Source organism: Onthophagus taurus, chromosome 2 (assembly GCF_036711975.1).
Source record: "Onthophagus taurus isolate NC chromosome 2, IU_Otau_3.0, whole genome shotgun sequence".
Taxonomy (NCBI): Eukaryota; Metazoa; Arthropoda; class Insecta; order Coleoptera; family Scarabaeidae; genus Onthophagus; species Onthophagus taurus.
Window position 1 is genome coordinate 24653713 of NC_091967.1, and position 13629 is coordinate 24667341.

General features: G+C 35.7%; 2 protein-coding genes across 2 annotated transcripts; one reads left to right on the forward strand and one right to left on the reverse strand.

Annotated features, from left to right (window-relative positions):
• The first annotated feature begins 7223 nt into the window (after window positions 1–7223).
• Window positions 7224–8194, forward strand: LOC111422062 (uncharacterized). Its single transcript, XM_023055268.2, has 3 exons — window positions 7224–7313; window positions 7367–7820; window positions 7885–8194. Exons 1-3 carry the CDS (start codon window positions 7256–7258, stop codon window positions 8171–8173), a joined length of 801 nt encoding a protein of 266 aa, XP_022911036.2. The 5' UTR covers window positions 7224–7255; the 3' UTR covers window positions 8174–8194.
• A 1424-nt stretch (window positions 8195–9618) lies between these two features.
• Window positions 9619–11516, reverse strand: LOC139429191 (uncharacterized). The gene is made up of 3 exons (XM_071194694.1): window positions 11150–11516; window positions 10732–10969; window positions 9619–10321 (listed from the first exon to the last, which is right to left on the reverse strand). The coding sequence occupies exons 1-3, from the start codon at window positions 11514–11516 to the stop codon at window positions 9619–9621; spliced, it is 1308 nt and encodes a 435-aa protein (XP_071050795.1).
• Window positions 11517–13629: the final 2113 nt, after the last annotated feature.

A 13629-nucleotide genomic window follows, 5' to 3' on the forward strand; every position in this document is an offset into this window, starting at 1 on the left:
AAAAGATTTCATCAAATATTAAGAACACTTTAATAATAAAAATTATACCTACTTAATAATGAATAAAATTTGTTATGTCAAAATTTAATAATGGGTGTATAACCCGTTATTATTTTGACATTCTTCTAATCGGGATGTCATTGAGCCGACCAATCGCTGACATAAATCCCCGCCACGAAGACTATCCCATTTCCGCATAACGTATTCTTCTAAAATAGCTCGGTCCCGAAATCGTTCGTCAAATTCCCACCCGCGTACCATATAACCCCACACCTCTTCAATGGGATTTAAATCGTTCTACGTTATTATTGTCTTGAAACCACTCCTCGACTAACCGAGCGGTATGGATGGGGCTGTTGTCTTGTACAAATGTTAGAACCTCCACCTCATCCTCAGGATATACTGCCCTCACACTTGGAATAAAAATTTCTTCCAAAACCCCAACATAATGCCGATCAGTAAATGTTGGGGGCGAAACTTTAACCAACGCTCCAGGCCCGGCATCGTTGATCCAACCCCATACACCTGATAAACAGTTATTGTGGTAATTGTAGTGATTCGTCAGATATCATCATCATAGAGTAGTTACAAGGTTCTAGAGCTTACCAAGTGAGACTCGTCCACTACGACGCCAAACTCGCTGTTTCGAATTTTGGGATGACAAAAACGTCTTTTCATCCGAAAATATGACACCTCGCCAATCCCGGTTTATATTTTCTTCACAAAATCTCAATCTGTGCTGGGCATTCTGGGGTGACAGCTGAATTTTTTCTGCCGGTATTCTAGCCCGCAAACCTATAAAATTATTAAAATTGTTTAGTCATTCTGCTATTTTCTATGTATTTCTTTAAAATACCATTCTCCTTTAAACGGTTTCGAATGGAACCGAGCGTTTTCTTCTTTATATTTGATTTTGATAGTCTTACGACTGCGTTATTTTTATATTAAGATAGTATTAATTTATTGTTATTTTTCGTAGCGGTTTCTTGTTTTTTTTTTGCTTTTGATAGTGTTAAATTAGAGTATTAAGGTAGTGATAATTTAGTGTTAAGTATTCACGATGAAGGTGTTAGGTCAACCGGAAAGTAGTTTTGCGCAAAGACTGCGAATATGTGCTCTGGCCGAGGCCGGAATACCCATTCATCAAATTTGCAACCAAGTGAATTTGTCGGTAAGATTGAATAATTTTGAATATTATGATTATACAGTAAGCTTAATTCCGATTTTATCATCTACCAATTACAATTATTTTGACAATGTAAATACACAATAGTTTAACTTTTAATAAAATAATTTTGTGCTTTTGATCTGCCCATCAATTTTGTTTTTAGAAGGCAATAAAATCTGTGTGAATTTGCAGTAAAATTTGCCCGATTTTAAATGAAACTTGGGTGTATTTTAAGGAGCTCTATAATAATCATTTTGATTTGCCAAGAATAATGGAATACATTAATCAAAAGGGTTACTTGAATTATTTTTGAAAACATGAAATTCTTTGTGGTTCTATTTTTCGCTTTGTTGGTAGAGATGGACAGTAAACAAATGGATAAGGCGAGGCGCTTTGAATGGCGAGAGGGGTTTAAAGAGCACACGAGTAGTGCCAAGAAAAACAACTGCCGATGAAGATGAGCGAATTGTCAATTATGCTCGTATGCACCCAACTTGCCCATCAAGAGCTATCCGGCAGGAATTAATAGTCGACTGCTCCCTTCAAACCATTCGAAACCGTTTAAACGAGAATGGTATTTTAAAAAAATACATAGAAAATAGCAGAATGACTAAACAATTTTAATAATTTTATAGGTTTGCGGGCTAGAATACCGGCAGAAAAAATTCAGCTGTCACCCCAGAATGCCCAGCACAGATTGAGATTTTGTGAAGAAAATATAAACCGGGATTGGCGAGGTGTCATATTTTCGGATGAAAAGACGTTTTTGTCATCCCAAAATTCGAAACAGCGAGTTTGGCGTCGTAGTGGACGAGTCTCACTTGGTAAGCTCTAGAACCTTGTAACTACTCTATGATGATGATATCTGACGAATCACTACAATTACCACAATAACTGTTTATCAGGTGTATGGGGTTGGATCAACGATGCCGGGCCTGGAGCGTTGGTTAAAGTTTCGCCCCCAACATTTACTGATCGGCATTATGTTGGGGTTTTGGAAGAAATTTTTATTCCAAGTGTGAGGGCAGTATATCCTGAGGATGAGGTGGAGGTTCTAACATTTGTACAAGACAACAGCCCCATCCATACCGCTCGGTTAGTCGAGGAGTGGTTTCAAGACAATAATAACGTAGAACGATTTAAATCCCATTGAAGAGGTGTGGGGTTATATGGTACGCGGGTGGGAATTTGACGAACGATTTCGGGACCGAGCTATTTTAGAAGAATACGTTATGCGGAAATGGGATAGTCTTCGTGGCGGGGATTTATGTCAGCGATTGGTCGGCTCAATGACATCCCGATTAGAAGAATGTCAAAATAATAACGGGTTATACACCCATTATTAAATTTTGACATAACAAATTTTATTCATTATTAAGTAGGTATAATTTTTATTATTAAAGTGTTCTTAATATTTGATGAAATCTTTTTAATTTTTTCAATGCTGACCGACAAAACCAAGTGAGAAACAATAAGCGCATACCTGGCTGTCGTCCTCAAGACGAAAAAGATAAAACTCTTCATCCCGCGGGATGAAGAGTCCCTTCCAAAGCCGGTAAGTTGAGACAACCTTAATAAAATTAATATTAACCATCAATATTTTTTTTGTTGCAATTGAATCCTGGATATAACGACTTCCGCAGAAATCCGGGTGCTCCGGGAGAAGAGTTGAAGAATTGTAGTCCCACACTCCCGGCCGAAATACGATTTTTCCGACCCACGAACTATAGGCGCCATCAGTAGGCCGGGGTGCGTAAGGCATTTTCCCCTCCTCTGCGCAAAAAAAAAAAAATATATATATATATATAATAAAATGTTTTATTATTAATAAAATTTTCTTTGTAAATAAATGAATTATATACTCAAAATCAAATGGTTTTTCATTATAATATGGAATATTATCATGCTCATAAATAACAATCTATAAAATTCAGTTTACAGGTAGTTTCAACAGAAATTTTATATTACCTTATGTGAATAAGGTAATAAATTTTTTAACATTACTAAAGTGTACAAAAAATAAAAAGTTTATTGTTTACCCATTTACGATGAAGGTGCGAAATTATTGTCAAATTTTAAGACTTATTACAAAAAAAATATATCAACTCAAGAAAAAAAAATTCGTAAAAGCCTTATGTCAAAAATACGCAAAAAAATGTGACGAAACGGTGCGTAAACGCATTAATGGTCGTAAATGGCTTGAAATTATTGAGACTTTCTATAATATTAAACGGTTAAAATGCCATTTTAAATGAGATTAGAAAAAAAATATTACTAATGGAAATTAAGAGACGATTTTTACATCGAATTTTAACTAAATTCTTTAACTTTACGAAGATATACAGTACAGAAACGTATTTAAAATTAAGAAACAATTTTTTTCACTTATTAAAGTTCAATTATTTTATTTTAATGAATATATTTGACTATTTTAGGAATTTTTAAAATCGACTACGTCATAACATTGGTACAGTATTTGAATTGTAAAAACGAAATTGTGTATTTTTGTTCGAATCCAAGGCGCGCTCGACTTTAAGCTGGCATCGGGCGCCCGGCACTTCAGGGTTGAAGAGACGACAAGGCTAGAGCAAAGGTTCGAGAGAAAATGAGTACGCCCCTCCAGTCTTCGATTCTTCGGCCGTACTCGGCAAAGCGACCGTGCGGGGGATTTGTTTTCTGTCGCTTACGCCATGTAGTAAATAAGGTTTGGCCGATAGTACATATCGGGTAGGCGGACCAACCAACCTTGCACCGCGACCCTAAGGATCTATTGTACCCCGATAGATATCGTTATCAAATTTCACCGTGCAATCCAATGCTCTTAACGAACATTAATACCTTGCTCGGCGAAAGGTCTTTCAGATCTTTTGAGGAGATAAACTGCGACCCAAAAATCGAGAATCTGATACGGTTAACGGCAGGGCAGTGGCATAAAACATGCTCAACCGCCTCTGCTTCCTCCGCACATAGTCGGCATTCAACATCGTCGGCTAAACCCAACAAGTTGAGGTGTGCTTTTAATCGGCAGTGCCCAGTAAAAACACCCATTAGAACTTTTATGCTACTACGGGCAAGTCCTAAAATATTCCCGGGTTTGACAGTGGCGATGTTAATAAACACCTTAGCATGTCTCATTCCAGGAGAATTGGTCCACAGTAGGCGAAGTCTCTCTTCAGCCCACAGTCCAATCCTATATTTGGCCATCGCAAATGATACACCAACTGCTGGTTCCGGCCCCACAAACGCTTCAGCGCAGCCATCTCGTGCTAGCTTATCTGCCGCTTCATTGCCAGCAACCCCAGAGTGACCCGGGACCCAGATCAGAGAGACTCTGTTATCACAACTCAGTGTGTTTAATGTTCTCTTACAATCATTAACCAGAGCCGACACCGTTTTCACGGCTTGCAGCGCCTGGAGAGCGACTTGACTGTCTGAGAAAATTCGTACTGTCATGTTCTTCACCCCTCTTTCAAGAAGGATTTTAGCACCCATGTCAATAGCAAATACTTCCGCCTGGAATACAGTACAGTACGTACCCAGGCTGTAGGCTTGCTTAATTCAAGGTGTCCGGCAGTATACTCCTGCTCCTACCCCTTCAGGCGTTTTTGATCCATCTGTGTACAAGCAAATGTCTGCCCGAACCAGAGAATTTTCATTTTCGATCCAGGACTGCCGCTCAGGCAGTACAATCTGGTATCGAGCATTAATCACTGATAGTGATACCGCCAAATCTGACGGCATTGATAGCACAGTATCAGTGCTTATAATGTCTTCCGCAGCCCATTGGTAGGACATATCGGAACAATTTGAGCATATTGCTTAAATCTGTAAATGGTTGTTCTAGCCACTTTCTCTATATGCAAATGCAGAGGAGATAGGCCAAGCAGAACCTCCATTGCTAGAGTTGGCGTTGTGCCTATCGCACCAGAGATTGCCAATCCAGCTACTCGTTGAATTCGTGAAAGTTTACTGATAACTGAAGTCTGTCGGACTTTCCTATACCGGGCTGCTGCTCCGTATGCGATCATAGGTCTAACCACAGTCACATAGAGCCAGTACAGTCTTTCAGGGGTAAGACCCCAATTTTTTCCACAAAGACTGCGACAAGTCCACAAGGATAGTCTAGCTTTGTGCAAAACTCCCTGCAAATGTCTATTCCATGACAGGGTTTTGTCTAGGATTACTCCTAGATATTTGACTTCCTTTGAGGAAGGAATTTCTTCACCTTGGATAGTTGGGCGGATTAGTCCATCCAACTTTCGCTTCCTGGTGAAGGGCACAACAATTGTCTTTTGCGGGTTTATTGAGAGGTTCTCTCCCTTACACCAAGCGCAAATGGTATCTAGGGTCACCTGGAGGACTTTAAATATCCTCGGCAAACAGGTTCCTTTGACCATAACGACAATGTCATCAGCATAAGCTTGTATTTCCACACCAACGGCTTCGACTATCGCAATCAGATCGTCAACTAGGAGGGACCAAAGCAGGGGAGATAACACCCCTCCCTGCGGGCAGCCACCTCCCGGCCTGAAGCGTATCGTATCACCGTGGAGTGAAGTAGAAACTATTCTTCTATCTAGCATATTGCGGATCCAACCCGCTATAGTTGCTTCCACTCCCCTGTCAAGAGCAGCTCTTTCAAGAGATTGTGGTATTGCGTTGTTGAACGCACAAACCAAGATTTCTTTATCCTGCAGCGTCCTGGATACTCTACCAACTAAGTTGTGTAGAGCCAATTCTGCTGATTTTCCCGCTTGATGAGCATACTGGTGGCGACTCAGTGGACCAGATACCAATGGCACCGTACGGATATACCGTTTCAGAACTTTTTCAAGGGTTTTCAGCAGAAATGACGTTAGGCTGATGGGTCGAAAGGCATTAGAAGTAGGGACCGAAATTCGATTCCTTTTTCTAAACGTCTAATCTTCTAAAATACATATCTTGATGTGATATGTATGTTAAACTGTAACTTCATTGTTCTAGTTCCTAATATAATGTAAAAACTATAAGATAATATCATTAAAGTTTCCAGGAAGAAATTATTAAAGAAGGAATTGTCAAATTTATAGCTTCAAAAATAATACAAATTTTTCAAAAAAATCATATCGAATACATTTTTAAGAATCCTGATATGATGTGTATGTTAAATTGAAGCTCAATCATTATAGTTTGTGATATGATTTACAAACTATAAGATATTATTAACATTTTCAGGAAAAAATTATTAAAGAACGAATTGTCAAATTTATGAATAAAAAGTTTGACGAAATTTTCAAAAAATCATATCAACTTTGTTTTTAAGTATCTTGATATGATATGTATGTTAAATTCTGGTCTAAAGATTTTAGTTTATGATATCATATAAAAACTATTAGTTAATATTAATGAAATTTCCAGGAAAAAATTATTAAAGAAGGAATTGTCAAATTTATTTCTAGTTGCTCAAAAAACGTTAGCAATGCTGGTAGTTCAAGAAACTATGAACATGTTCCTGTGACTGGAAAATGTAACCCATTCTCATCATAATTGTCATCATGAACTTATATAAGTGTGATAGTAAACTTATTGGACGATACGATAGTTCTCCATATTTGATGTATCTCCCTTTTTGTGCAGAATGATAACCTCTGCATTCCTCCATTTAGTTGGTATTTTTCCTTCAAACAAACATTTGTTTGCCAGTATCCGTAGAGCTTGTAGTAATGTGTTACGTCCTATTTTCAGCATTTCCGATGTTATTTGTTCCTCTCCTGGGGACTTCCGGTTCTTCATTTGGTTAAAATTCAAATTCCGGTTCTTCAAATTCCTGATATTTGTTCCACTGCTCATCATTTCTGAGTTTTATTGTGTCATATTTCTCTCTTCTACTTCCTACACTATTCTTCGTATTAGATATTCTTGCTCTTATTTTCGTTTCTAAAAGATGTTTATTGGACCTGAAGTGGCGACCCGAAATGATGTGAAAACTCAAAAAAAAAATTCTTCAAGTAAATAATTGAAATGTATTAATAACAGAAATTGAATATAATCTATGATAATCATTTTGTCATATTTAGACACCAATGTCACCACTTTTTTTGAACATTAATGCACATTTTTAGTTTCACATTATTTAATTTTATACTATTATCATTCATTTCAAAAGGTGATTTTTACTTAATCATTTAATTTAAGTTATTAATAAAATGTATTTTTTAGTATCCCCAATGCATCGTCACAATAATAAACCCAGTCATCCGAAAATATTTGTTTCTTTAAGACCAAAAAGATATATTTTTCCAAGAGATACCAAAGAATTGGCACCATGTGACGATAAAGAATTAATTCGTTTTCTGGCAGATTTAAAAGCAATAAATCCAGAAAGTATCGTACTTTTCGCTACGGAATCTGATGTGCCCGGTACATGTAAAGTATTAACTGATAAATTAGACGAACTCGATGATTTCTTAGGAACGTGTAAAGTTGCAACACGAAATCTTTATATTCAATTAATAAGAGGGGTGGACGCTTTATACGATTTTTTATGTAACTCAACCGATGGAAATGTTTATAAAAATTTTTTCCCCTGTTATAATGCTCTACATAACGATTACAGTTCTTGCGTTGGTCCCGGAGATTGGATGGAATACAGTGACCGTAATCAACTTTGCAAGTAAGAAATATTTTGGAAAATTTTCGATTGGTTTTAAAAAATAATTAATAATAGTTGATTTCAGTGCTTATCAAGATATTACAGATTGTTACTATGTGAAAACTGCAAAAGTTTGTGGATTAAGAGCAGCGAGAGCAATGAAAAAATTGAATCTTTATGTAATTAATAAAACTCTTTGTAAACAATGTATGAACACTTATCCTGATCCTTTGGTTCCCGATGCTAATACTAAAGAATTTTTTGTACAACCTAGTGTGTATAGTAGAAAATCGGGAACAAAAAATGTTACGTGTAGTCGTATAATATTAATAAGTATTTTTATCTATTATTTTATTGTATTAGATTGTGTTTAATTCACAAAAAAATAAAGTAATGTTTAACTGTCCAATGTTATCCATAAATAGTATCCTATACTATACTGGATTCTAGTTTTAGAAAACTAATTTTTTCCTGAACTCTCTTTTAAGAAAAGGTTTGACGTTTCGGATGACATGTTGCAACCTTCTTCAGAAACTGGTTCTAAGTCTGGAAAACGATGCGCTTTTACGTGCTAAATGTAAGCATTGAAGAGGTGTCGAACGATACATTGGGAAAAATAAAAATGCTAAAATCGAGATGAAAGCTGATTTGATAAGGAATGCTCAGGGATAACAAACAGGAAAAATATAGTATATAGAACACTACAACAAAGACAGAGAACAGAGAAAAAATGCAAATTTCACTCTTTTAGGCCAAGGAAAGAACACGGCTCCTGGTTATGATAACATCTCGAGGAGGGTGTTGAGAAGCTTGGACCTTGACTCCTACATCATTGAAATAATTAACTTCTGCCTCATGACTCAACATTTTCCACGAGACTGGAGGACCTCTATCATACTCTGCGTCCCCAAGAAAGATTCCTCACTTTCCGACCCAGCAAACTACCGCCCCATCTCACTGCTGTCAGTGAGCTGACAGCTCCTGGCAGCAGTGAGATGCCACTTATGGTACTGGTTTCCAATTTTCAAGCAGCACGTTATCAAAAACGTAAATCCGCGGCTGTGTTTCTGGATGTCCGAAAGGCTTTCGACTCAGTCTGGCACAAAGGCTTACTATTCAAACTGGATAAGTTAAATGTTTCATATTACCTCCTAAACTTGATAAGGTAATTTCTTTCAGATCGCTCTTATTTTGTGAAGCTGAAAAACCATCACTCCCGCAGTTGCACCATCCAACAAGGCCCCCCGCAGCGATCTCCCATCTCTCCTTCTCTGTACAACATCTTCTGTCACGATATTTATGACAACAATCCAGACACCTTTGATGTGAATAAATATACTCTACTCTACGCCGATGACACAACACTGATTTCGTACGACAGGGACGTTGCCTCTTCGGTCTGAAAACTACAGGTGCTTATCGATGAAACAAAGAGCTTGTACCGAAAATGGCGCATTCAAATCAACTCCTCAAAATCACAATTCTTCATCGCTTTCCTCCCAGTCCACTCCCCTTCTCCTACAATCACAATCCAATCAACTCCCCTCTCAGTCTCACCAACCTGCAAATACTTAGGCAGGCCCGGTTCTAGGGATGAAGTCATTATCGTGCCATTTAATTTCAGCCGCCCCCGACAGAGCCACCTTTTTAAAGATCTTGTATTTATTATTAATTGTAGCGCATTTTTATTTTTTTTTAACAATAAGCAATTGATAAAGGAATGAATAAAAACTGATTTGATGTTTAACAAACGTTTACTTTATCGCTAAAAACTCAAATAGTTAAAAAAATTTTCAAAAACTAAAAAACTGATATTGCACTAAAATTGCACTTTTCGTGCTTTTTTATTTGCAAGTTCGTCAATAACGGTATCTAAATTAATTTCTTCTGACAATTCTTTTTCTATTGCTACTAAACTTAAGTTACTAAGTCTCTCTTGGCACATAGATGATCTTAAATATGATTTAATTAATTTTAACTTAGAAAAACTCCTTTCACCTGTTGCAACTGTGACTGGTAGTGTTAAATATATTCTCAAGGCAACAGAAAAATTGGAAAAGGATGAAATTAAACCACTGGTTTGAATGAATTGTAAATTCTTTAAAGGGTCGGTAACATCCTCATTAAGTATTTTGTACATTATCAATTCGTTGTACAAATCTTCACCGTCAACATCCCCATCGTTATTTCGAACTTGCAAAGCTATATCAAAGTCTGCACAAGATTTTCTTAGATCATCTTCAGACATATTTCTGAATTCAATTAAAAATTTGAACAATTCGTTGCACTCATTTAACGAAGTAAATCTTTCTTGAATAGAATTTAGAGCTGTGTCCAAAAGTGTAAAATAAAATTCCACTTCAAACAATAATTTTGGATCTTGAATCCGTTCATCATGGCATTCATAATCGAAAATATAAACTATTTTTTTCTGCCTCTTCAAAGGAAATTCTATCTCTATATCTAGATCGGTTGCTAATGTTGTAGCATCGTTAATATACTTATTGAAAGCTGCATCACACCTAGATGAATTTAAGAAGTCAATAATTTTGTTGAGTGATTTCACAGATTCATTAATTGTTGTTGTGGACAATTGTAGTAGCTTACTGGCAATATTAATATTTGAAAGAATATCATCCCATATTAAAATTGAGCAAATAAATTTAAAAGTAGATATATTGTTTAATAAAGCATTTGCTGCAACTTTAGTTTTTACGTCTCTGGAGTCATCCTCTAGTAACATATTTAGTTTCGCACACTGGTTGTAATGTTAGTTTAGTAATATTTGTTTTTAAAATATTCCATCTATAAGGAGACGCAGAAAAAGACGTATAATTCGTGTACGATATTAAAAAAGCCAACAATTTCAAAAGTTTGCTTAGCTGCATCATTTACCACTAAATTTAACGAGTGGGATGCACAAGGTATATACATAGCCCTTGGGTTTACATTCTTAAGTCTACATTGCAGACCACCCTTTTTCCCCTTCATGTTGGAACCGTCATCATATCCTTGGCCACGTATGTTTTGTACATCTAAATCATAAGTACTTAATAATTCATTGGTAAAGAAATTAAACAATCCTTCTCCAGTTGCATCCAATACTGGATAGAACCCAAGAAATAGTTCTTTAATTTCAATAGGAGATGTACTCATATCCACTATTCTGGCTACAAAAGAAATTTATTCAACATGCGTTACATTTGGCGTACAATCTAAAATAACAGAAAAATATTTCGATTTTTTTATTAACTCTTGAATTTTTGTTTTTATCGAATTAGCCAGTTCCGTAATAATTTCATTTTGGAAAGGGTGTCCTAGGTAATGAGGCATGTAACTGTACTTCTTACTTTTTTGAATATTATTGATATGATGTAAAATAATTGGATCAAATTTCGCCAGCATTTCTATACCTTTTAGAAAATTTCCGTTATTTCGTTCATATAATACATCAGAATCGCCTCTAAAAGCTAAACATTGTCCTGCTAAATACTGTACAATTGCAACAATTCTGGTGATAATATCACGCCATCTTCTTTTCTCCGACTCAAAATATCGTTGTTGTTCACAATCTATAGTACAATTCTTACTAAGTCTTTTTTTCAATTCATTCCACTTTTGATAATTGAACATATGATCAATACTTGATTCATGTCGGGATAATTGTGTAGCCAAATGTCGCCAATCAGAAAATCCGTCTTTTCCTGTTAATTTCATTGATTTAATGGAAAATAATTTGCAACAATAACAAAATGTGCTGTTTGCCTTGAGTGAGTACACCAACCATTTTCTTTCAATCTTTTCATCATTTGGTAATATTCGAAAGTATTGTGACGGTGAGAACGATCTTCCATCGCTGTCTGTGTTTGTAGGAAATTTTATGTTTTGTTGAATCGATGCCACAGAGGGGTATTTAAAAGCAAAACCTGGCCAAAAGTGATTTTTAAAAAAAATCAATATACCGTATAAAAAACAATGTGCTGAGAAGTTAATGTGTCAATGCACCAAAGGGTTGAAGTTGTCATTCAAACAGCCAAGCAGTGCGCTTCACAATCAACCGGAAGTTACTATTTGCTAACAGTCGTAGAGTGATTTGTCAAACTTTGTGAATTGGTTTTGTGTTTAAGTATCATAGTGATTCTTTTTATGATGGATTATCGTACGCCAGGTGTGTATGAGATATAGCACCGTTTTTATACAAAAAAAGCATTATTTATATTGGCTCTGACTTATCTAAAACTAACATTTGATAATGTGTTTAAATTTAACAGTTTTAATAATTGACGAAGTGTTTTGAAGGATTTCTCAGCAATTCTAAATAATAATAAATATCATGAAATATACAATACAATATATAGAGGATATTTAAAAAAAAATTGCCGCTCAAAAGCGTACCTTTTTTAAATGTTTTTTCTAATTTTGTTGTTTATGTAAATAGAATAAATAAATAATTATTTGTTGATCATGAAGGTGATCGTTTGCATAAGGAGAGACGTTTGCAGAGGATGAGGATGCGAAGCTTCCGAGTACCTTTTTAAAACCTTCAAGTCATGTGAACACACTTTCATGGTGAATTATGTATAGAATTTTACCTGAAATCGTTAAGAATTCTCTTATAAAATCGATACAATTAAATTGACTATCAATTTGCAATTAAATGTCACACTATGACAAATATATTTATTCACACCTTGTCACGGTATTTCATAGATATACGTCAACTGCAAGCATGAAGTTTCTAGATTCTAAACAGTTTTGGAAGTTTGACTTTCTATCCGATTTCAGGTAAAGACCTTTTATCACGCTTCAAATTATATGATATTTATGTAATGTTATTTAAATTATAGTATAACTTTTAATAACGTTTTATTAACGTTTTATTTCTTAATATTTAATATTAATATTAATTATTACAAAACACGTTTTCAAATATTCCGCCATTTTAGTTACACTGCACTTATTGAACTTAATCGAAAGCAGGTGCAACAAAATCTGCACTAACTTGCACCGGCTGCACTAAATTGCACTGCACCTGGCCCAACGAACAGTATGAGTGCAACTGCACTAAACTGCACTATCCCCAACGAACACACAACATCTGCACTAAACTGCATAGTGCAAGTGAGTGCAAGTAGTGCAGTCCCAACGAACAAAGCTAATGACTCGAAATGAGTTATATGTAGTTATGCAATCGTCACAAGAACCATCTTTTGACAGAAAGCTTGAATTTATGGAAAAAAAATTGTTAGAAAATTATAGTGGAAATGATCTTATGAGAAAGGATGCTAAGCAAAAGCTTTCCATAATTAAGCACCAATTCAAGCAAAGATGGCTAACTGCTCGAAAAATAAGAAATAGATTTGAGAAGAATAACAGTGACTGGCTTACCGGGAGTATTTGGCTGCCTAATGCTGGTACTCAAAATAAAATAGATGTAAACCTTGTGTTTTATTTTTTTTTGCATTTTGTGGGATACAATACGTTTTTTGCAAAAGATTCTTTTATATTAATTAGATTTTTACAGGAATCAAACCGGGTCGTCCTTCGACAGAAGAGACATTCGATTAAAAAATGTGGATGAGTTGACTTATGCAACGCAAATGAAGTTAAGGGAAACAGGAAAAGTAGATGCCTCAAGAGTCGTCAAAGACCTTACAAAAAGTCCTAAAAGAGCAAAGAAATACGTAACAGCTATGAAAAAAGCTAGTGATGTGCAACCTCGTCAACTCTCACCTTTGCGTGCTTTGTCAATGTTTACAGAAGCAGGACTTACTAGAGCCCAATATGAAAGAGTACGAGAAACTAATAAAAGTTTTTTTCCGTGCTATAG